A 15,638-nucleotide genomic window follows, 5' to 3' on the forward strand; every position below is an offset into this window, starting at 1 on the left:
GGAGCCGTGGCGCCCTCGGCCTGGCCGGGCGCAAGCCGCTGGGGACCCCGGCCAAGTGGGCAGGCGGCCGGACTCCATGCGGGTCACCTGCGGCCGGGCAGGGCGTGCGTGTGAGCGCGTGCGCAGACGTCAGCCTCCGAGGCCCGTGCCGGCTTCTGGGCAAGGTGCGCGCGCCCAGCGGCCCCGGCCCCACGCGCCGGGACACGCGGAACCGCAGACTGCGGCGCCCCTGAGGCTGCGAACGGGGTGGGCGGGGCCGGGCCGCGGGACCCGCCTCCCATTGGCCGGGCGCCGGGGCGGGGCGGGGCGCCGGGGTGGAGGGGGCGAGCCGGCTCTGGAGAGCAGACGCTGGCGCTGGGCTGCGGGAGGCGCTGCTCGCTGGGGGCCGAAGGAGCAGGTGGGCGACGCTTGCAGGGGCGCGGGAGGGCGCCGCTGGTACCGCCATCAGGAGCCTGAGGTTCTGCCACCTTTCGGAGGGATCAGCGACCTCTTCACCCTGCGGGTGACAGTGGGGCATCTGCCTGCGAGAGGGGGAAGGAGGGAGAACCCAGGGCCACACACAAAGTTCTCCTCATCTGGGGACAGGAGGAGGTGAAGGAGGAGGAGGAGCTGGGTTGGTGCTAACTTGGAGCTGCGAAACCTTGGGGCGGCGTTCAAGGCCCCCTCCCACACGCGCGCAGAGCAGAGCAGAGCGCCCTGCTCCTCCTTCAGCTGCTGGCGTCGCCGCGCGGGGAGAAAGAAGCCGTCGCTCCAGCGCGGGGAGAGCTGCACAGACGCGGGCAGAGGAGGAGGCCGCGGCCGAGCCCCGCAGCCCGATACCCCCGATCCGAGCGACCTCCTTTGGAGCAGGCGGAGAAGGTGGCATAGGCGACCAGGAGGTTTCGCCCACCCGGGACACGCACCCACAGTCACCTCCAAAGGATCCCCCTCCCCGAGTCTCTAGAGGCTGCTCCTTCATCACCGGAGTCGCCCCTACCTCTCCGCTCCCAACCCCAGAGCCGCAGGCGGGGACCCCCGGATCGGACGTCCCCAAGCCTCCGGGCACCTGGCTCAGCAGGAGGCTCCCGGCTCGGGGCAGGGCAGGGCCGGCGGCGGCGAGCCGGAGCCCGCCCCCTGCCCGGGCCCCGCCGAGCCCTCGGAGCCCACCCATGGGGCACCTGCCCCTTGCGCCTCCTTGCCCGGCCGCGCCCAGCCCGGCGTCCCGAGCCGCGCAGGGGAGGATCCCCGCGCAGTGACCCGGGAGTCACCACAGAGTCTGGGAGGCTCGGCGGCTGGAGCAGCAGGCGGCTCCCCGCAGCTCTCAGCGCTTCCAGGCAGCTCTCCCAGCCGTGCCAGAGGCCGGGCCCGCCACTCCCAGGTAGGAGACACCCCAGTAGAGCTGGGGATCTGGGGGAAGTGGAGCAGCCGGGAAGAAAGGGTAGAGGCTTGGAGGAGGAAAGCTCAGTGATTCCTTAGATGACCAGAGAAAGTGAAATTGATTGAGCACCTACTGTGTGCCGGGATCGTCTGGCAACTTTACATACCCGGAGAAAATTAAATTCGTTGAGCACCTACTATATGTGTCAAACTGGGTGCTATACCCTTTACTTATCCCAGGAAAGAAAGATTTATTGAGCTTCTACTATGTTCTAGTTTTGGTGCCAGAGGCTTTCCATTTAAAGAGCTAGAGTAATAGCCCATTTAAATAGGAGGAAACCGGGGCTCAGGGAAGACGAGTCAACTTCCCCAAACACTCCTGTCCCCCTTCTGGAGCTGGCTGCAGCCTGCATACCTGGAGGTGGGGAAGGAAGATTAAGAAGTGCCTTCCTTATCCAGAGTTCTTGAGCTTTTTCTGGGTTGGTGCTGAGTGAGTTTCCTGAATGATCCCCTTCCCAGGAGGGGTTTCCTGTAACTTAGCTGTCTTGGAGGGCCCAGAAGGCAGCTCTGGAGGCCTCTCTGTGCCCTCCCCTCCTCTTGTCCCCAGCACTGGGAGGATGACAAGGGATGTTGTCCAAGACCTCATGGAAGGTGGGAAGCCAGGCTGGGAGGGAGCAGCCAGGTCAGGAGCTGGTGACTCAGGCCTCCCGTGGTGTCAGAGACAAGATGGGTTCCCTGCAAGACCTGCGCCTGCATTCCAGTCCAGCCTCACTGGGCAGCCCCACGGCTGCCAAGATAAAGTGCCACGAAGAAGAGAACCCAGCATGTGTTCAGGTTTGCTGTGGCTCAGGAGCTGGGTCAGCCTCCAGACTTATTGGAAGCCCAGGGCCACACAGGGAGTTTGTTTCTTACCATTAACAGAGGAATAATCTGAGCCCCAGGGAGCCAAGTCATTTGCCCAGGGCTGCCGGGCTGGTGAGAGGCAGAGCTGGCCTGCCGGAAGCGGATGCCTGCCTACCTTCTACCACCTGAGCTGCCAAGGGTGGTGGGGTTGGCTTTGCCAAGCCCCTGGACTCTCAGAGCGGCAGCTGGAGGCCAGTGACGGCAATGTGCGTGTCCAGAGAGGCTGAGTGTGCGCTGATGGAGGAGGCATGGGGGGTGGAGGAGGGGCAGTGCAGTGAAACAGGCTCTGGGGCATACACCGGGAGAACACGTCCAGACTCTTGTCCCGCTGCCTGTGCCTGTGTGACTCTTTCATCTTCCAGGCAGGCCCTGGGGGACAGGCTTAAGGGAGAAGAAGTGTTGAATCCACAGGTGCACTTGCTCGGAGGTGGCTGGCAGGGTTGGGGGAGAATCCTGGGAGGTGCCTGCCCCCTTTCCGCTCTGCTGCCTACAGGGAGAGAAGGAGTGAGAATATAATATGTCTCAGGGGTCATCCCCCAGCATGACGCCAGCTGAGGCTTCACTGAGATAGACAGTGTTTTGGAAAAGACCGGTTTTGGCCAGGAGTGGGTTTTCATAGAGTTAAGAGCCCAGACTTTGGAGCCAAACAACCTGGTTCTGATCCCAGCCCAGCTAGTCATCTGCTGTGTCAAGTGGGGCAAGTGACTTAACCTCTCTGAGCGTCAACGTCCCCATCAGTTAAGTGGGCTGATGGATGCCTTCCTGGCTGTGATTACTGTGCCCCCAGGATGGCGCCCCCTCATCTCTGCTCTGGGAACTTTCTGGCTTCCACCTGTCCTCAGAATGGCCCTGTGGCGGGGTCAGTAGTCACAGTATGTGCATTCGGATACCTGTGTTGTTAGGGGGTCTCTGTTGAATTTCCTGCCTCTCAGCGCCTCGTCTCTCTGATTCCCTACTTCCCCTCTCTGATTCCCTGCCTCCTCTCTCTGACTTCCTGAAATCCATTCAGTTATTGATATTGGACTCCAAATTCCCAAAGGGCCCTTCGAACTCATCCCTGTCTGCTCCTTGCTGTGTGAGGTCAGCCTGGCTAAGGATGGAGAAGGGAGAACAGGCTGCAGAGGAGAGACGTGCCCACAAGGGTGCCCATGGTGCCACCTCTGGGGGAGGAGAGGGAAGAAAGATGTGGAGGCAGGAGGCAGAGCCCACAGAGGCACTGTCACCTGGCGTCCAGGTGTCCAGATGTCTCACACAGCCCCACGTGGCTCAGGCCATGTGAAGAATCAGTCTTCTCTCAGAGATAAAAACCACAGAGGATTTTTTTTCTCCTTTTTTGCCCTCCCTGATTCCCTGTCTCTTATTTCTGACTCCTTGCTTCCTCTATCTGTCACCTTGCCTCCTCTCTCTGACCCTTTGCCTCCTCTCTGACACCTGGCCTCCTCTTTCTGACTCCCTGCCTCCTCTCTCTGTCTCCCTCCCTCCTCTGTCTGACTCCCTGCCTCCTCTGTCTGACTCCCTGCCTCCCCTCTCTGTCTCCCTGCCTCCTCTCTCTGACTCCCTGCCTCCTCTCTCTGATTCCCTGCCTCCTCTCTCTGATTCCCTGCCTCTTTGACTCCTTGCCTCCTCTCTTTGACTCCCTGCCTCCTCTCTCTGATTCCCTGCCTGCTCTCTCTGACTCCCTGCCTCCTCTCTCTGATTCCCTGCCTCTTTGACCCTCTGCCTCCTCTCTTTGACTCCTTGCCTCCTTTCTCTGATTCCCTGCCTCTTTGACTCCCTGCCTCCTCTCTCTGACTCCCTGCCTCCTCTCTTTGACTCCCTGCCTCCTCTCTCTGATTCTCTGCCTCTTTGACTCCTGCCTCCTCTCTCTGACTCCCTGAAGCTCATTAAGTCATTGCTATCAGCTCGTCTGTACCAAGCTCTGGGCTGGAGGCTGGGCAGGGCAGTGATGGAGACACATACTATCCCTGGGAGCTTCTGGCCCCTTTCCCGTCCTGTCTAGACAGAAGTGACCACCAGCAGAGTCAAGCTGTCTGCAGAGGGACTTGGGGAGGGGGCTGTCATGGGGTAGGGCTTCTTTCCCCCCCATCTCTGCTGAAGGCCCAGGCTGGCTGAGACAGCCTGGCAGAGACTGAGAAGGGCTCCCCGGCAGAGACTGAGAAGGGCTCCCCTGCTGTGGTCTGGCAGCCCTCTCTCCACCCTCCTCTCTCTCACTTCCTGCCTCCCGCACGTATGCCCTGGGCACCTCATCAGGGCTGCCCTAGGGGAGGGCCCTCCTTAGCACGGCCCCTGGGCCAGTCAGGTGGTTGAGGCTGAGGAAAGAAGGTCCCAGAGGGGGGCTTCAGGCAAACCCAAAGAGAGAGCCATTTACCATTTGATGAATACACAGACCGTTTATTGAGCCCCTGCTGTGTACATGGCATGGCAGTTTTGTGGGATAAATTCAAAGACAGCTGTAGGTGGGAGCTGGGTGGGGGACGTGGGGGTCTTAGGCTTGAACTACTGCCCAGGCTCCCTTATTAACCAAGTAGGCTAGTCACAGAGCCTTCTGAGCTCGGAGCAGACCACCGGGGATCAAACCTCTCCTCTGCTGGTTACTGGCTGTGCAACTGTAAGCAAGTAATTTAACCTCTCTGTGCCTCAGTTGCCTCATCTGTAAATTGGAGAATAACACCACCTGTTTTCTGGGGTTACTGAAGGGAGAAATAGGTTAACATGTGTGCAGCACTTAGAACACTCTGGCATATTTTAGCTGCAAAATAAATGCCAGCTATGATTATTTCTATACTTAGTGCGGGGCTTGGCACACTGCATGGGCTCAAGTGGCAGCAGTTGCCGTCCTTGTGGCTCCAGGCCTGGGGTCCGCCATGTGCTGAGCTGGCTTATTGTGTGCGTCCCTTTGTGATTCATTCATCGAAGTCACATTGGTAGCTTAGAATTGACCGTGGTGGGAGCATTTACGCCATGGAAATTGGCAAATACCACCAATCAGGACTTATAACAAAGGTATTTTTGAGAGGCGGTTTCCTGCACAGAGGCTGGTAGTTGGGCAGGGTGAGCAGATCCAGATGTGTGCCAGGGACTCACATGCAGGCAACCTCTCCACCTCGAGTGGCCATCTCAGACCTTAGCATCATGATAGCCAGGAAGCGATGGTGTTGGAAAGCACCTTGGGTTAATGGAGGAGGCACTCAAGGAAACCGACTTGGGGCATCCTGGGGTGGGGACCAAGTATGGGCACATACAGCTTTTTGTGTGAATTTAAAAACAATGCGTCTTCCTCTACACAAAATGCCCCTTCCTCTGGGATGCAGCCCCCACCTCTGGGATGCAGCCCCCACTTGCCCACCCAGCCATGTGCCTTGTGCAGTGGCCAACCTGCACAACCTGTGGCAGCCTGCAGAGGACCGAGGGAATTGACATTTCAGCAGGCCTGTGCCCATCTGCAGTTCAGGAGCTGAAAAGAGAGGAGGGATTCCTGCTAGGGTGGGGACATCAGAGAGGCCTTCAGAGAGCAGGTGGCACTTGAGCCAGATCCTGAAACTTAAGGGGAGGAGGGTGTTCTGCAGAGGGGTGGCATGAGCAAAGGAGTGCAGGCCGATCTCAGCAGAGCTCAAACTAACTAGGGTGACTGGGGTCAGGGGTTCTGGGGTGGGGATTCTGGTGGGCACTGAGGTAGGAAAGGAAGGAGGGCTGGGCTGTAAAGAGCCTTTGGGAGGAGCCTGGTGGAGCCTGTGGGTTTGCTTATACAAGAGCTTGGATCCATGTCGGCCTCTTTCATGAGGTCAAGAGGCTCCCATAGAAAGCTCTGGGTTTGCCCCAGAACCATTAACCTTTGGAGTTGGGCGGGAAACTTGAGCCAGCCATGAGTTATTCCCCATTCCACATCCTCTACTCCGGGCCTCTGGGTCTCCTGGAGGCAAGTAAACACCTAGGGCCTGGGAGGCAAAAATATCCGGGAGGCCATGGAGCGGAGGGAGCCCGCCAGATGCAGAGCACAGGTCTAAAGGTGGGTGGCTGCAGGAGCAACCCCAGGCATCCAGCTTGGAGCATGTGGTGTGGACCTAGCCTTCCCTTCTTCCCAGGAGGGCTGAATGACCACAGAACCGCTTCCTGCCTCAGGCTTAAGAAATGCATGCTAGTGCCTTCCCCGTGTCTTATCCTAGACTCACAGGCTCCTGGAAAGCCAGATGGATGAACCAGGGAAAGAACGGATTCTCACGATAGATACCCTTTTTGAGATTTCACCATGTGCTGAGCCTTTTGCAACAACTCTATGACTTGGGCTCATTTTGTAGATGAGAAAAGTGACTTCTAGAGAGGTTAAGCTACTTGCCCAAGGTCAGTAGCTAGAGGGAAGGCAAGGATTCAAATCCCAGGAGTCCGGGGCTTGCATAAACGAAAGGATGAATGAACGGACGGTAAGTGAGTGAGTGGATGAAGGAAGGAGTAAAGAAGAGGGCATGAATGAATGAGAGGGTAGAACTCCAAGGCCCCTTAGAACCTCGTCGGAGGTTCCCATTGACCTAGACAGAGGCCCTAGAGAGGAGGCCAAGGCCTCTAACAAGAGGTGGCAGGGCCAGGTCGAGGGTCCCCTGACGTCTGCTGCTCTCGCTTTATCACAGCCCCGAGCCATGATGAAGACTTTGTCCAGCGGGAACTGCACGCTCAGTGTGCCCGCCAAGAACTCATACCGTATGGTGGTGCTGGGCGCCTCTCGGGTGGGCAAGAGCTCCATTGTGTCTCGCTTTCTCAATGGGCGCTTCGAGGACCAGTACACACCCACCATCGAGGACTTCCACCGCAAGGTGTACAACATCCGCGGCGACATGTACCAGCTGGACATCCTGGATACCTCCGGCAACCACCCCTTCCCCGCCATGCGCAGACTCTCCATCCTCACAGGTGAGGCCCACCGGTGCTTGGGCTGGGGTGGCAGGGCCGGGGCATGGGTGTGGAGTGTGCTGGGCACTTGGCAGTTTGCATAGTACTTGCATAGCCATCATCTGAGACAGGCGTCATCCCTGCACAGTGAGGCTCGGAGAGATTTTGCCACTTGCTAGAACTAGTGATGGAGTCTGGGCCCCCCAATTCCATTCTGTTAGACTCCGGATCGATTACTCATGGCTGTCGGGGCCGCCTTCCAGATCAGGAGCTGATACCAGCATGCCCCAGGGATATTCCTTTCTAGCGAACAGAATGATGCCCTGGCTGCTGCTTTCCTCCTCTAGGAGATCACGCACCAGAGCTCCGGGGCCCACAGTCAGTCCTCGGGGCTCAGGTCTCCCACACCCCAGGCCTTTGCCACCTCCTAGAGAGGTAAGGGCAGGATCCTGGCAGTGGTCACCAAAGGGAAGGGGGCTTGGTCATAGTAATAGTGACGGTGATGGCAGTAGCTGACACTTATCAGAAGCTATGGGCCTGACCCTGTTCTTAGAGCTTGGCATGTAGTGTATTTTATTTTATTTTTTTTGAGACGGAGTCTCGCTCTGTCACCCAGGCTGGAGTACAGTGGTGCGATCTTAGCTCACTTCAACCTCCGCCTCCCGGGTCCAAGCGATTCTCCTGCCTCAGCCCCCCAAGTAGCTGGGACTACAGGCACGTGCCACCACGCCTGGCTAACTTTTGTCTTTTTAGTAGAGATGGGGTTTCACCATGTTAGCCAGGATGGTCTTGATCTCCCGACCTCGTGATCTGCCCACCTCGGCCTCCCAAAGTACTGGGATTACAGGCGTGAGCCCCCTTGTCCGGCATGTAGTTATTTAGCCCTCACAAATAGTTATTCGTTCCCTTTTTACAAGTGAGGAAACCGAAGCCCAGAGAGGTTAAGTAACTCACTCCAATGGCAGCACAGCTCGAAAAGGGAGTCTGCTCTTGTGCTTTCAGACAAAGCCACACCGCAGCCTCTCAGCCCTGCTGGGAGGGGTGAGGAGGGACAGGGAGGTTGTGGGGGGCGGGGGTGAGGGGGAAGAAAGGGTGAGTGGAGCTGAGGGGCTGTGCACTCGTTTACACTGCATTAGCATGGTAACTAAGAGGACAAGCCCGGGACCCAGCACCTGGGTCTGAGTCCTGGTTCTGCTGCTTCCCGGCTTTGTACCTCGAGGCAAGGGATTTTATCTCTTTGTGTCTCAGCATTCTCATGTAAAGTTGCATCGCATCAACACTCATCCTAAAGGCACTGTGAGAATTAAATGAATTAATATACATAAGGCGCTTGGTGAGCAGATAGTAAGTGCACAATAAATCCCTGAGTCTTCTGTTGAGTCAGCATTTGTAGTGGGTCTACTCCCAGCTACACAATCATTTCCCAAGTCACTCCCCTCAAGTTGCTGAGCAGGGATAAGGGAAGGAGTGAGCAGGCAACTCTCTAGGCATCATTAAGATAACCCTTCAACTGAGATACTTCTATATGGAGAAACCCATGCTATGCCCAGCCCTGCCACTGCCTCGAGGCCAAGACTGAGGCTGCTGGGTGGCCCCTCATTGAGTGCTTTCTCTTCCAGGCTGGCTTTTCAGAGCATCTGACCCAGATAGCAGTCAAGCTCCCCACTCCACCCCCAGTTCTGGAGAAGGGGCATGTAGATAGGAGAGCCCTGGGTCGACTTGTGTTCGAATCCTCTCTGGGCCTCTTGGCTTAAATGTGTGAACAGAGGCACATGCATCCCGTCTGAGTCAGCCTCCCCAGCCACACAGTGGGCTTATACCCTGCAGGGAGGCTGTGAGGACTGCAAGAAGGCTTGTAGTAGGAGCTTCCAGCAGTGACGGGTATTGCATTGGTGTCAGCCCTCTCAGCCTCGGGGAGGGGACTGGGTACCCACTGCTATGAATAAGGCTAATGACAGAGGGAAAGAGAGGGGAGATGTAGAGAGGAAGCACGTGCATATTTTCAGCATGAATTTTCAGTGACACAAGTAATACACAAACACACCCTCCTGCAAACGCTACAGATAAAGCTAATGCCCCTTTGACCCGTGTCCCCAATCCCACGCTCCTGCCCCTGCCCTGGAGGTGGCCACCCTGGCAGTCTGGCATGGAGCCTTCCGGGCCTCCGTGACTACATTGGCATTCGTATTTGTATTCCCACAATGGAGAGTATTTTTGTCTGTCTCTTTTTTACAGCGCATATCATTCTGAGTACATCTGTCTGATGCTTGTTTTTTTCACACACCAACCCGTGCCTCATTTTCCAACCTGGTGGAACCTCATTTTTTCAACCTCATTTTCCTGCTGCTCAGGAAATTCTGAAAGCCATTAATTCCACCACCAGCTCTTCTTCCAGCTGCCAGACAGGCATCTCTGATGCTTGGCATCGCAGTATCGCATTTGAATATGTCAAGGCCACGAGTCCTCAGGGGCCCCGGATTAGCCTAATGGGATGGGGTTTGGCAGCCCAAGAAGGAAGAGTTGCCAAGCTGACGCTGCCTTGCAAGTGCCTTTCAGAAGAGCCCACACTGCAGTTTCTTCCATCACCTCCCATCCCTTCAGCCTGCCTCGGTGAACACTGTGTGCCAGGCCCTGGGGAGACCAGGATGAGTGGGTGATGGAACCCTCCTCTGTGCCTGAGCTCACTGTTTGGAGCACACCCTTGGCCTGGACACCATTCTGAATGTGCCATGTGCCATGAAGTGGGAGCAAATGATGTGCTCTGGGGGTGCAGAGGAAGGTGGCAGCCGTTCTGCCAGAAGCTGGAGCTGCTTGCTTCTCTTCTCGAGAACTTGGGCCAGTTGCTGACTCCTCTGGGCCTCAGTTTCCTCATCTGTGAGACAGGGATCTTGTCACACCACAAGGCTATCAAGAGTTTGAGCAAAAGTGGTTGGATGCAGTGGCTCACGCCTGTAATTCCAGCACGTTGGGAGGCCGAGGTGGGTAGATCTCTTGAGGTCAGGAGTTCGAGACCAGCCTGGCTAACACAGTGAAACCCTGTCTACTAAAAATACAAAAAATTAGCCAGGTGTGGTCTCAAAATTACAGGGCGCCTGTAATCCCAGCTACTCAGGAGGCTGAGGCAGGAGAATCGCTTGAACCCGGGAGGCGGAGGTTGCAGTGAGCTGAGATCACGCCATTGCACTCCAGGCTGGGCAACAAGAGTGAAACTCTGTCTCAAAAAAAAAAAAAAAAAAAAAAAAAAAAGCCAGACGTGGTGACAGGCGCCTGAAATCCCAGCTGCTCCGGAGGCTGAGGCAGGAGAATCACTTAAATCCAGGAGGCGGAAGTTGCAGTGAGCCAAGATCACACCACTGCACTCCAGCCTGGGCCTCAGAGCAAGACTTCATCTCAAAAAAAAAAAAAGAAAGAAAAAAAGGAGTTTAAGCAAAAGTGAGGAAGGTGCTTGTTAAGAGCTGGAAATCGGGATGGAGGCACCAGTCCAGACAGCCTCCTCACCACCCCACCGTCTCCACAGCAGCCCCTGTTTCAGATTCACAACCCTGCCTTGAGTGATGTGGTGAGTTATCCTGGAGGCAGTGTGGGCCTTGGAGGCCAGCGCTCACTTTTTCATCCCATGATTTATTTGAGAAGCAGAGAGCATCCACCGGGTGCCAGGCACTAGCTAGGTGAGGACAGAATCAGGTAGAAATCTCAGCCTAGCCACGCGGAAGCTGTGTGATCTTGGACAGGCGGCATGCCCTTTCTGAGCCTCAGTTTGCTCACCTGTAACGCAAAGGTAACAAAATCTCCTTGACAGAGGCATAGTGAGGAATCAAGAGAACAATGGGCCTGGAGCACATACCCGGTGCTTGGCCCCCAGTAGGCCTTCATTCTCATCGTTACTGACACCTGAGGCCACTGAGCATGTACCACTCTCCATTCATTATCTTGCATAACTCTCAAAATTATCCTGCAAGGTAATATTTCATCTGCATGAAACAGACAGAGAAACTGAGGTTACAGAGGTTTCGTGATCTGCTCAAGTCTGCTGGCAGCTAAGTGGATGAGGCCAGATGCAAACTAGGCATTGAGCAAAACAGGCAGGCCACCTGCGCTCATAGAAATGATTCTTATTATCTGAACACAGTCCACACAAATCACCCACCCCTCTGCAGCCCTGCAAGGAAATGTGAAGTGAGTTGACTGTATTTGAACCAAGTGGTCCACGTGTTAGCTATACGACTGTGAACAGAGGCTTCAACCCCCTCAGCCTCAGTTTCCTGCCCTGGAAAACGGGGAGAATAATCGCAGCTACCCCAAAGACTCGCTGCGTAGGTTAAGTCAGTTACGCCGCATAACTGCTTCAGGGCACCTGTGACTCCCAGCTGTTAGGACTGGTGTTCTGTGGCCAGAGGAGGGCAGGCGTCACAGCTGGCCGGTGAACTCACTGCCTGGGCTCTCTCCCTGCAGGGGATGTCTTCATCCTGGTGTTCAGCCTGGATAACCGGGAGTCCTTCGATGAGGTCAAGCGCCTCCAGAAGCAGATCCTAGAGGTCAAGTCCTGCCTGAAGAACAAGACCAAGGAGGCGGCAGAGCTGCCCATGGTCATCTGTGGCAACAAGAACGACCACGGCGAGCTTTGCCGCCAGGTGCCCACCACCGAGGCCGAGCTGCTGGTGTCCGGCGACGAGAACTGCGCCTACTTCGAGGTGTCGGCCAAGAAGAACACCAATGTGGACGAGATGTTCTACGTGCTCTTCAGCATGGCCAAGCTGCCGCACGAGATGAGCCCCGCCCTGCATCGCAAGATCTCCGTGCAGTACGGTGACGCCTTCCACCCCAGGCCCTTCTGCATGCGCCGCGTCAAGGAGATGGACGCCTATGGCATGGTCTCGCCCTTCGCCCGCCGCCCCAGCGTCAACAGTGACCTCAAGTACATCAAGGCCAAGGTCCTTCGAGAAGGCCAGGCCCGCGAGAGGGACAAGTGCACCATCCAGTGAGCGAGGGATGCTGGGGCGGGGCTTGGCCAGTGCCTTCAGGGAGGTGGCCCCAGATGCCCGCTGTGCGCATCCCCCCACCGAGGCCCCCGCAGCAGTCTTGTTCACAGACCTTAGGCACAGACTGGAGGCCCCCGGGCGCTGGCCTCCGCACATCCGTCTGCCTTCTCACAGCTTTCCTGAGTCCCCTTGTCCACAGCTCCTTGGTGGTTTCAGCTCCTCTGTGGGAGGACACATCTCTGCAGCCTCACACCTTCCTCTCCTGGGGTTGGAAGGAATGTTGATCCCAGGGGGTGAGGATTGCTGCGTCATATGGAGCCTCCTGGGACAAGTCTCAGGATGCAAAGGACACGGAAGGCCAGATGAGAAAGGTCTCCTCTCTCCTGGCATAACACCCAGCTTGGTTTGGGTGGCAGCTGGGAGAACTTCTCTCCCAGCCCTGCAACTCCTACCCTCTGGGTTAGCTGCCTCTGCACCCCCTCCCACCCCCAGCACACACACAAATTAGCCCCCAGCTGCCCCTGACATTGAGCCAGTGGCGTCTGTGTGTTTGAAGGGGGCGTGGCCACGCCTCCCAGACCACGCCCACCCCTAGACCACGTTCCTCAGCCTCCTCTCCCAGGTCCCTCCGCCCGACAGTTGTGCTTTGTTGTGGTTGCAGCTGTTTTCATGTCATGTATAGCAGTAGAAATGGAAATCATTGTACTGTAAAAGCCTAGTGACTCCCTTCTTGGCCAGGCCCTCACCCAGTTCAGATCCACGGCCTCCTCTGGGGATGCCTTCCTCCTCTATTCCCAAACAGGGTTTCCATGGCCTGTCTGCACCTAGACATTGACCTCCGCCATTGAACTCCACGGTTTACAGACAATTGCACAAGCGTGGGGTGGACAGGCCAGGGCTGCTTTTTTTAATGCTCCCATTTCACAGAGGATACCACTGAGACTCGGAGGGGACATGATGAGCCCCAAGCCACAACCCTGTCCCCTAGCAAGTTCAGGGTACAGCTCTACCTAGAACCAGGCTGTCCTCTACTGTACTCATTCCTCAAGCATTTATTAAGCACCTACTGGGTGCTGGGTTCACTGTGTCCTAGGAAACCAAGAGGGTCCCCAGCCCTGGCCCCTGCTGCCCCACCACCTTCTGCACACACAGCGGTGGGGAGGCAGGGAGGAGCAGCTGGGACCCAGAACTGAGCCTGGGAGGGGTCCATCAGAAAAGCTCAGGGCAGGTCTTCTCCTTGTGCCCGGGATTGGGCTATGCTGGGTCCAACCATGTACTCAGGCATGGTGGGTTTGAACCCATAAACCAAAGGCCCTTGTCATCAGCTCTTAACAAGTATATTTTGTATTTTAATCTCTCTAAACATATGGAAGTTTTCGGGCCCTAAGGAACCTTAGTGATCATATAATGGGTCTTTCTGAGGTCCAGAGAGGGTTAGTAACTTCCCCCAGGTCACACAGCAAGTCTGTGGATGGCAGAAGCAAGCTAGTGCTGGGCATTCGGTACCTACCACGATGTGCCCCCTCTCTTGATGCTTGGCCCCTGGGGCCTTCAGGGCTTTGGGACATCTTGTCCTCAACCCTCTCCCTAGATCAGTCTGTGAGGGTCCCTGTAGATATTGTGTACCCCATGCCAATGTATATACAAGTACACACAGATGTACACACAGATGTACACATGCTCCAGCCCCAGCTCTGCATACCTGCACCTGCATCTCAGCCTTGGCCCCTGCCTGCGTCTGTGCTGAACGCAGCAGCTCCAACCCCGCCTCTGTCCTCTTCCCCACCCCGCGCCTGAGCCCTCTGAGCAGACCAGGCACCTTGGCTGCACCAGTGTGTGGCCTGCTGTCTCCCAGGCACAGCCCCGCTGCCATGGATCTCCGTGTACACTATCAATAAAAGTGAGTTTGTTACAAAGCCGTGTCCTTGCCCATGTGTATTTTTCGTGTTTCCAAGAGGAGGTGTGCCCCCTCCCCGATCAAAGCTGGCCTTTCCCGCCCAAAATGCACCCGCTGAGAGCCCTGGCCCTGAGGGTCAGCACTGAGTCCACCTTCAAGTTTAAGTGTCGGGGGAGGGGGATAAGACCCCCAGATGGAAGGTGATGCTCTCCTTCAGCTTGGTCCTCCTGGGTCCTCCAGGTTTGTGTACCGAGGTGTCTGTGTCCACACAGGAGGGGCCCCTGTGGACCATTAGCTCCAGGAGGTTCTCTGTGTCTTAGTTCTTCATGGTTCCTGTACAGCAGCAATTTCACCTCCAGGGCACAGTTGGCAATCTCTGGAAACCTTTTCCAAGCCTGGGGCTAGGGCTGCTGCTCTCACCTGGTAGGTGGAGGCCAGGAACACCGTTCAGTATCCTCCAGTGCACAGGCTGCCCCTCCACCCCCACCGCACTGAGAATTATCTGGCCTCAAATACCGAGCGTGGGCAGCCTCACTTAGACTCAACCCCGGGGGCCAGGACACGGCCTCCACCTGCGTGTGGTGGATTTGTTGGACCGCATTCTGGACGGAACCCAGTAGACACGGGGCTCACAGCATGAGCCCTCCTGTGAAGTGAGACAGGATGTAGGTGAGGATGGCAAGTGGAGGCTGAGGGAGAAGGTCTGGGTCCTGACCGACACCGAACGTGCCCCCGGGACTGAGAGGTTTCCCTGGGCAGAGGGAAAGGAGAAAGTCATGAGTGTCCACTGTGTGTTTTACCCGGCGGGTCTCACGCCATCCTATCACCCAGCCCTGAAGGAAGCCCACTCATGTTCACCCAATCTGAGCGTTTAGGTTCAGAGAGCTCCATATTTTGTCCAAGATGGCACAGCTGGTGAAGTGGCAGATCAGGGATTCAACACCAGAGGCTGTCTGATCTCCGTCTGGATGAAGAAAGAGTTTGCATCCAGGAGGTGGAAACAGTCTGTTCTTTTGATCAGCAAATGCCACCAGCAGGATCAGGGAGCCAGGCCCTAAAGGAGGTTGAGAGACAGTCAGTATAAGGTCCACTGGGAACCACATTGTCCATTGAGAAGCCACAACCTCTGCACAGACATCCACAAAACAAACAGAGCCAGGCAGTGGTGGAGGCAAGACCACGCAAGTCCGTGGTGTGGGGAGCTGGAGAACTCACAGCCTCTGCCTACCTGGGGGCCCCACTCCCAGCCTCTGCATATCTGGGGGCCCTGCTTTCAGCCTCTGCCTACCTGGGGGACCCTGCTTCTAGTCTCTGCCTACCTGGGGGCTCGGCTCCTAACCTCTGCCTACCTGGGGACATATCTCCTAACTTCTGCCTACCTGGGGGCCCCTCTCCCAGCTTCTGATAATCTAGCAGCCCAGCTTCCCTCCAATCCTTTGCCCACACCAGCCACAGAAGGTCAGTGTGGGAGGCATGTCCCTCGGACACTTTCTAGATCCTGGTTCTCATACACATGAAGCATGGAGGCAAATGCTCCTTTCTGCATCGCAGTCAGCGCTGCACCATAACAAGGGCGCTGGTGCACAAAGCCAGGACTCCACAGTGTCCCGCTGGAGCCCAGC

General features: G+C 56.6%; 1 protein-coding gene and 1 long non-coding RNA gene across 2 annotated transcripts in view; one reads left to right on the plus strand and one right to left on the minus strand.

The window, feature by feature from the left end:
- Nucleotides 1–329: 329 nt before the first annotated feature.
- Nucleotides 330–14,035, plus strand: LOC105493971 (RASD family member 2). The gene is made up of 3 exons (XM_011762014.3): nt 330–1,357; nt 6,882–7,161; nt 11,593–14,035. Exons 2-3 carry the CDS (start codon nt 6,891–6,893, stop codon nt 12,120–12,122), a joined length of 801 nt encoding a protein of 266 aa, XP_011760316.2. The 5' UTR covers nt 330–1,357; nt 6,882–6,890; the 3' UTR covers nt 12,123–14,035.
- The window catches only part of LOC139358720 (uncharacterized), a 34,960-nt gene continuing 32,773 nt past the window's right edge, over nt 13,452–15,638 (minus strand). Inside the window, exon 2 of the long non-coding RNA XR_011614112.1 lies at nt 13,452–15,070. This is a non-coding gene — a long non-coding RNA (uncharacterized lncRNA). The remainder of the gene's footprint in view (nt 15,071–15,638) is intronic.

The sequence above is a fragment of the Macaca nemestrina genome, chromosome 15, assembly GCF_043159975.1.
Source record: "Macaca nemestrina isolate mMacNem1 chromosome 15, mMacNem.hap1, whole genome shotgun sequence".
In the NCBI taxonomy this organism is placed as follows: Eukaryota; Metazoa; Chordata; class Mammalia; order Primates; family Cercopithecidae; genus Macaca; species Macaca nemestrina.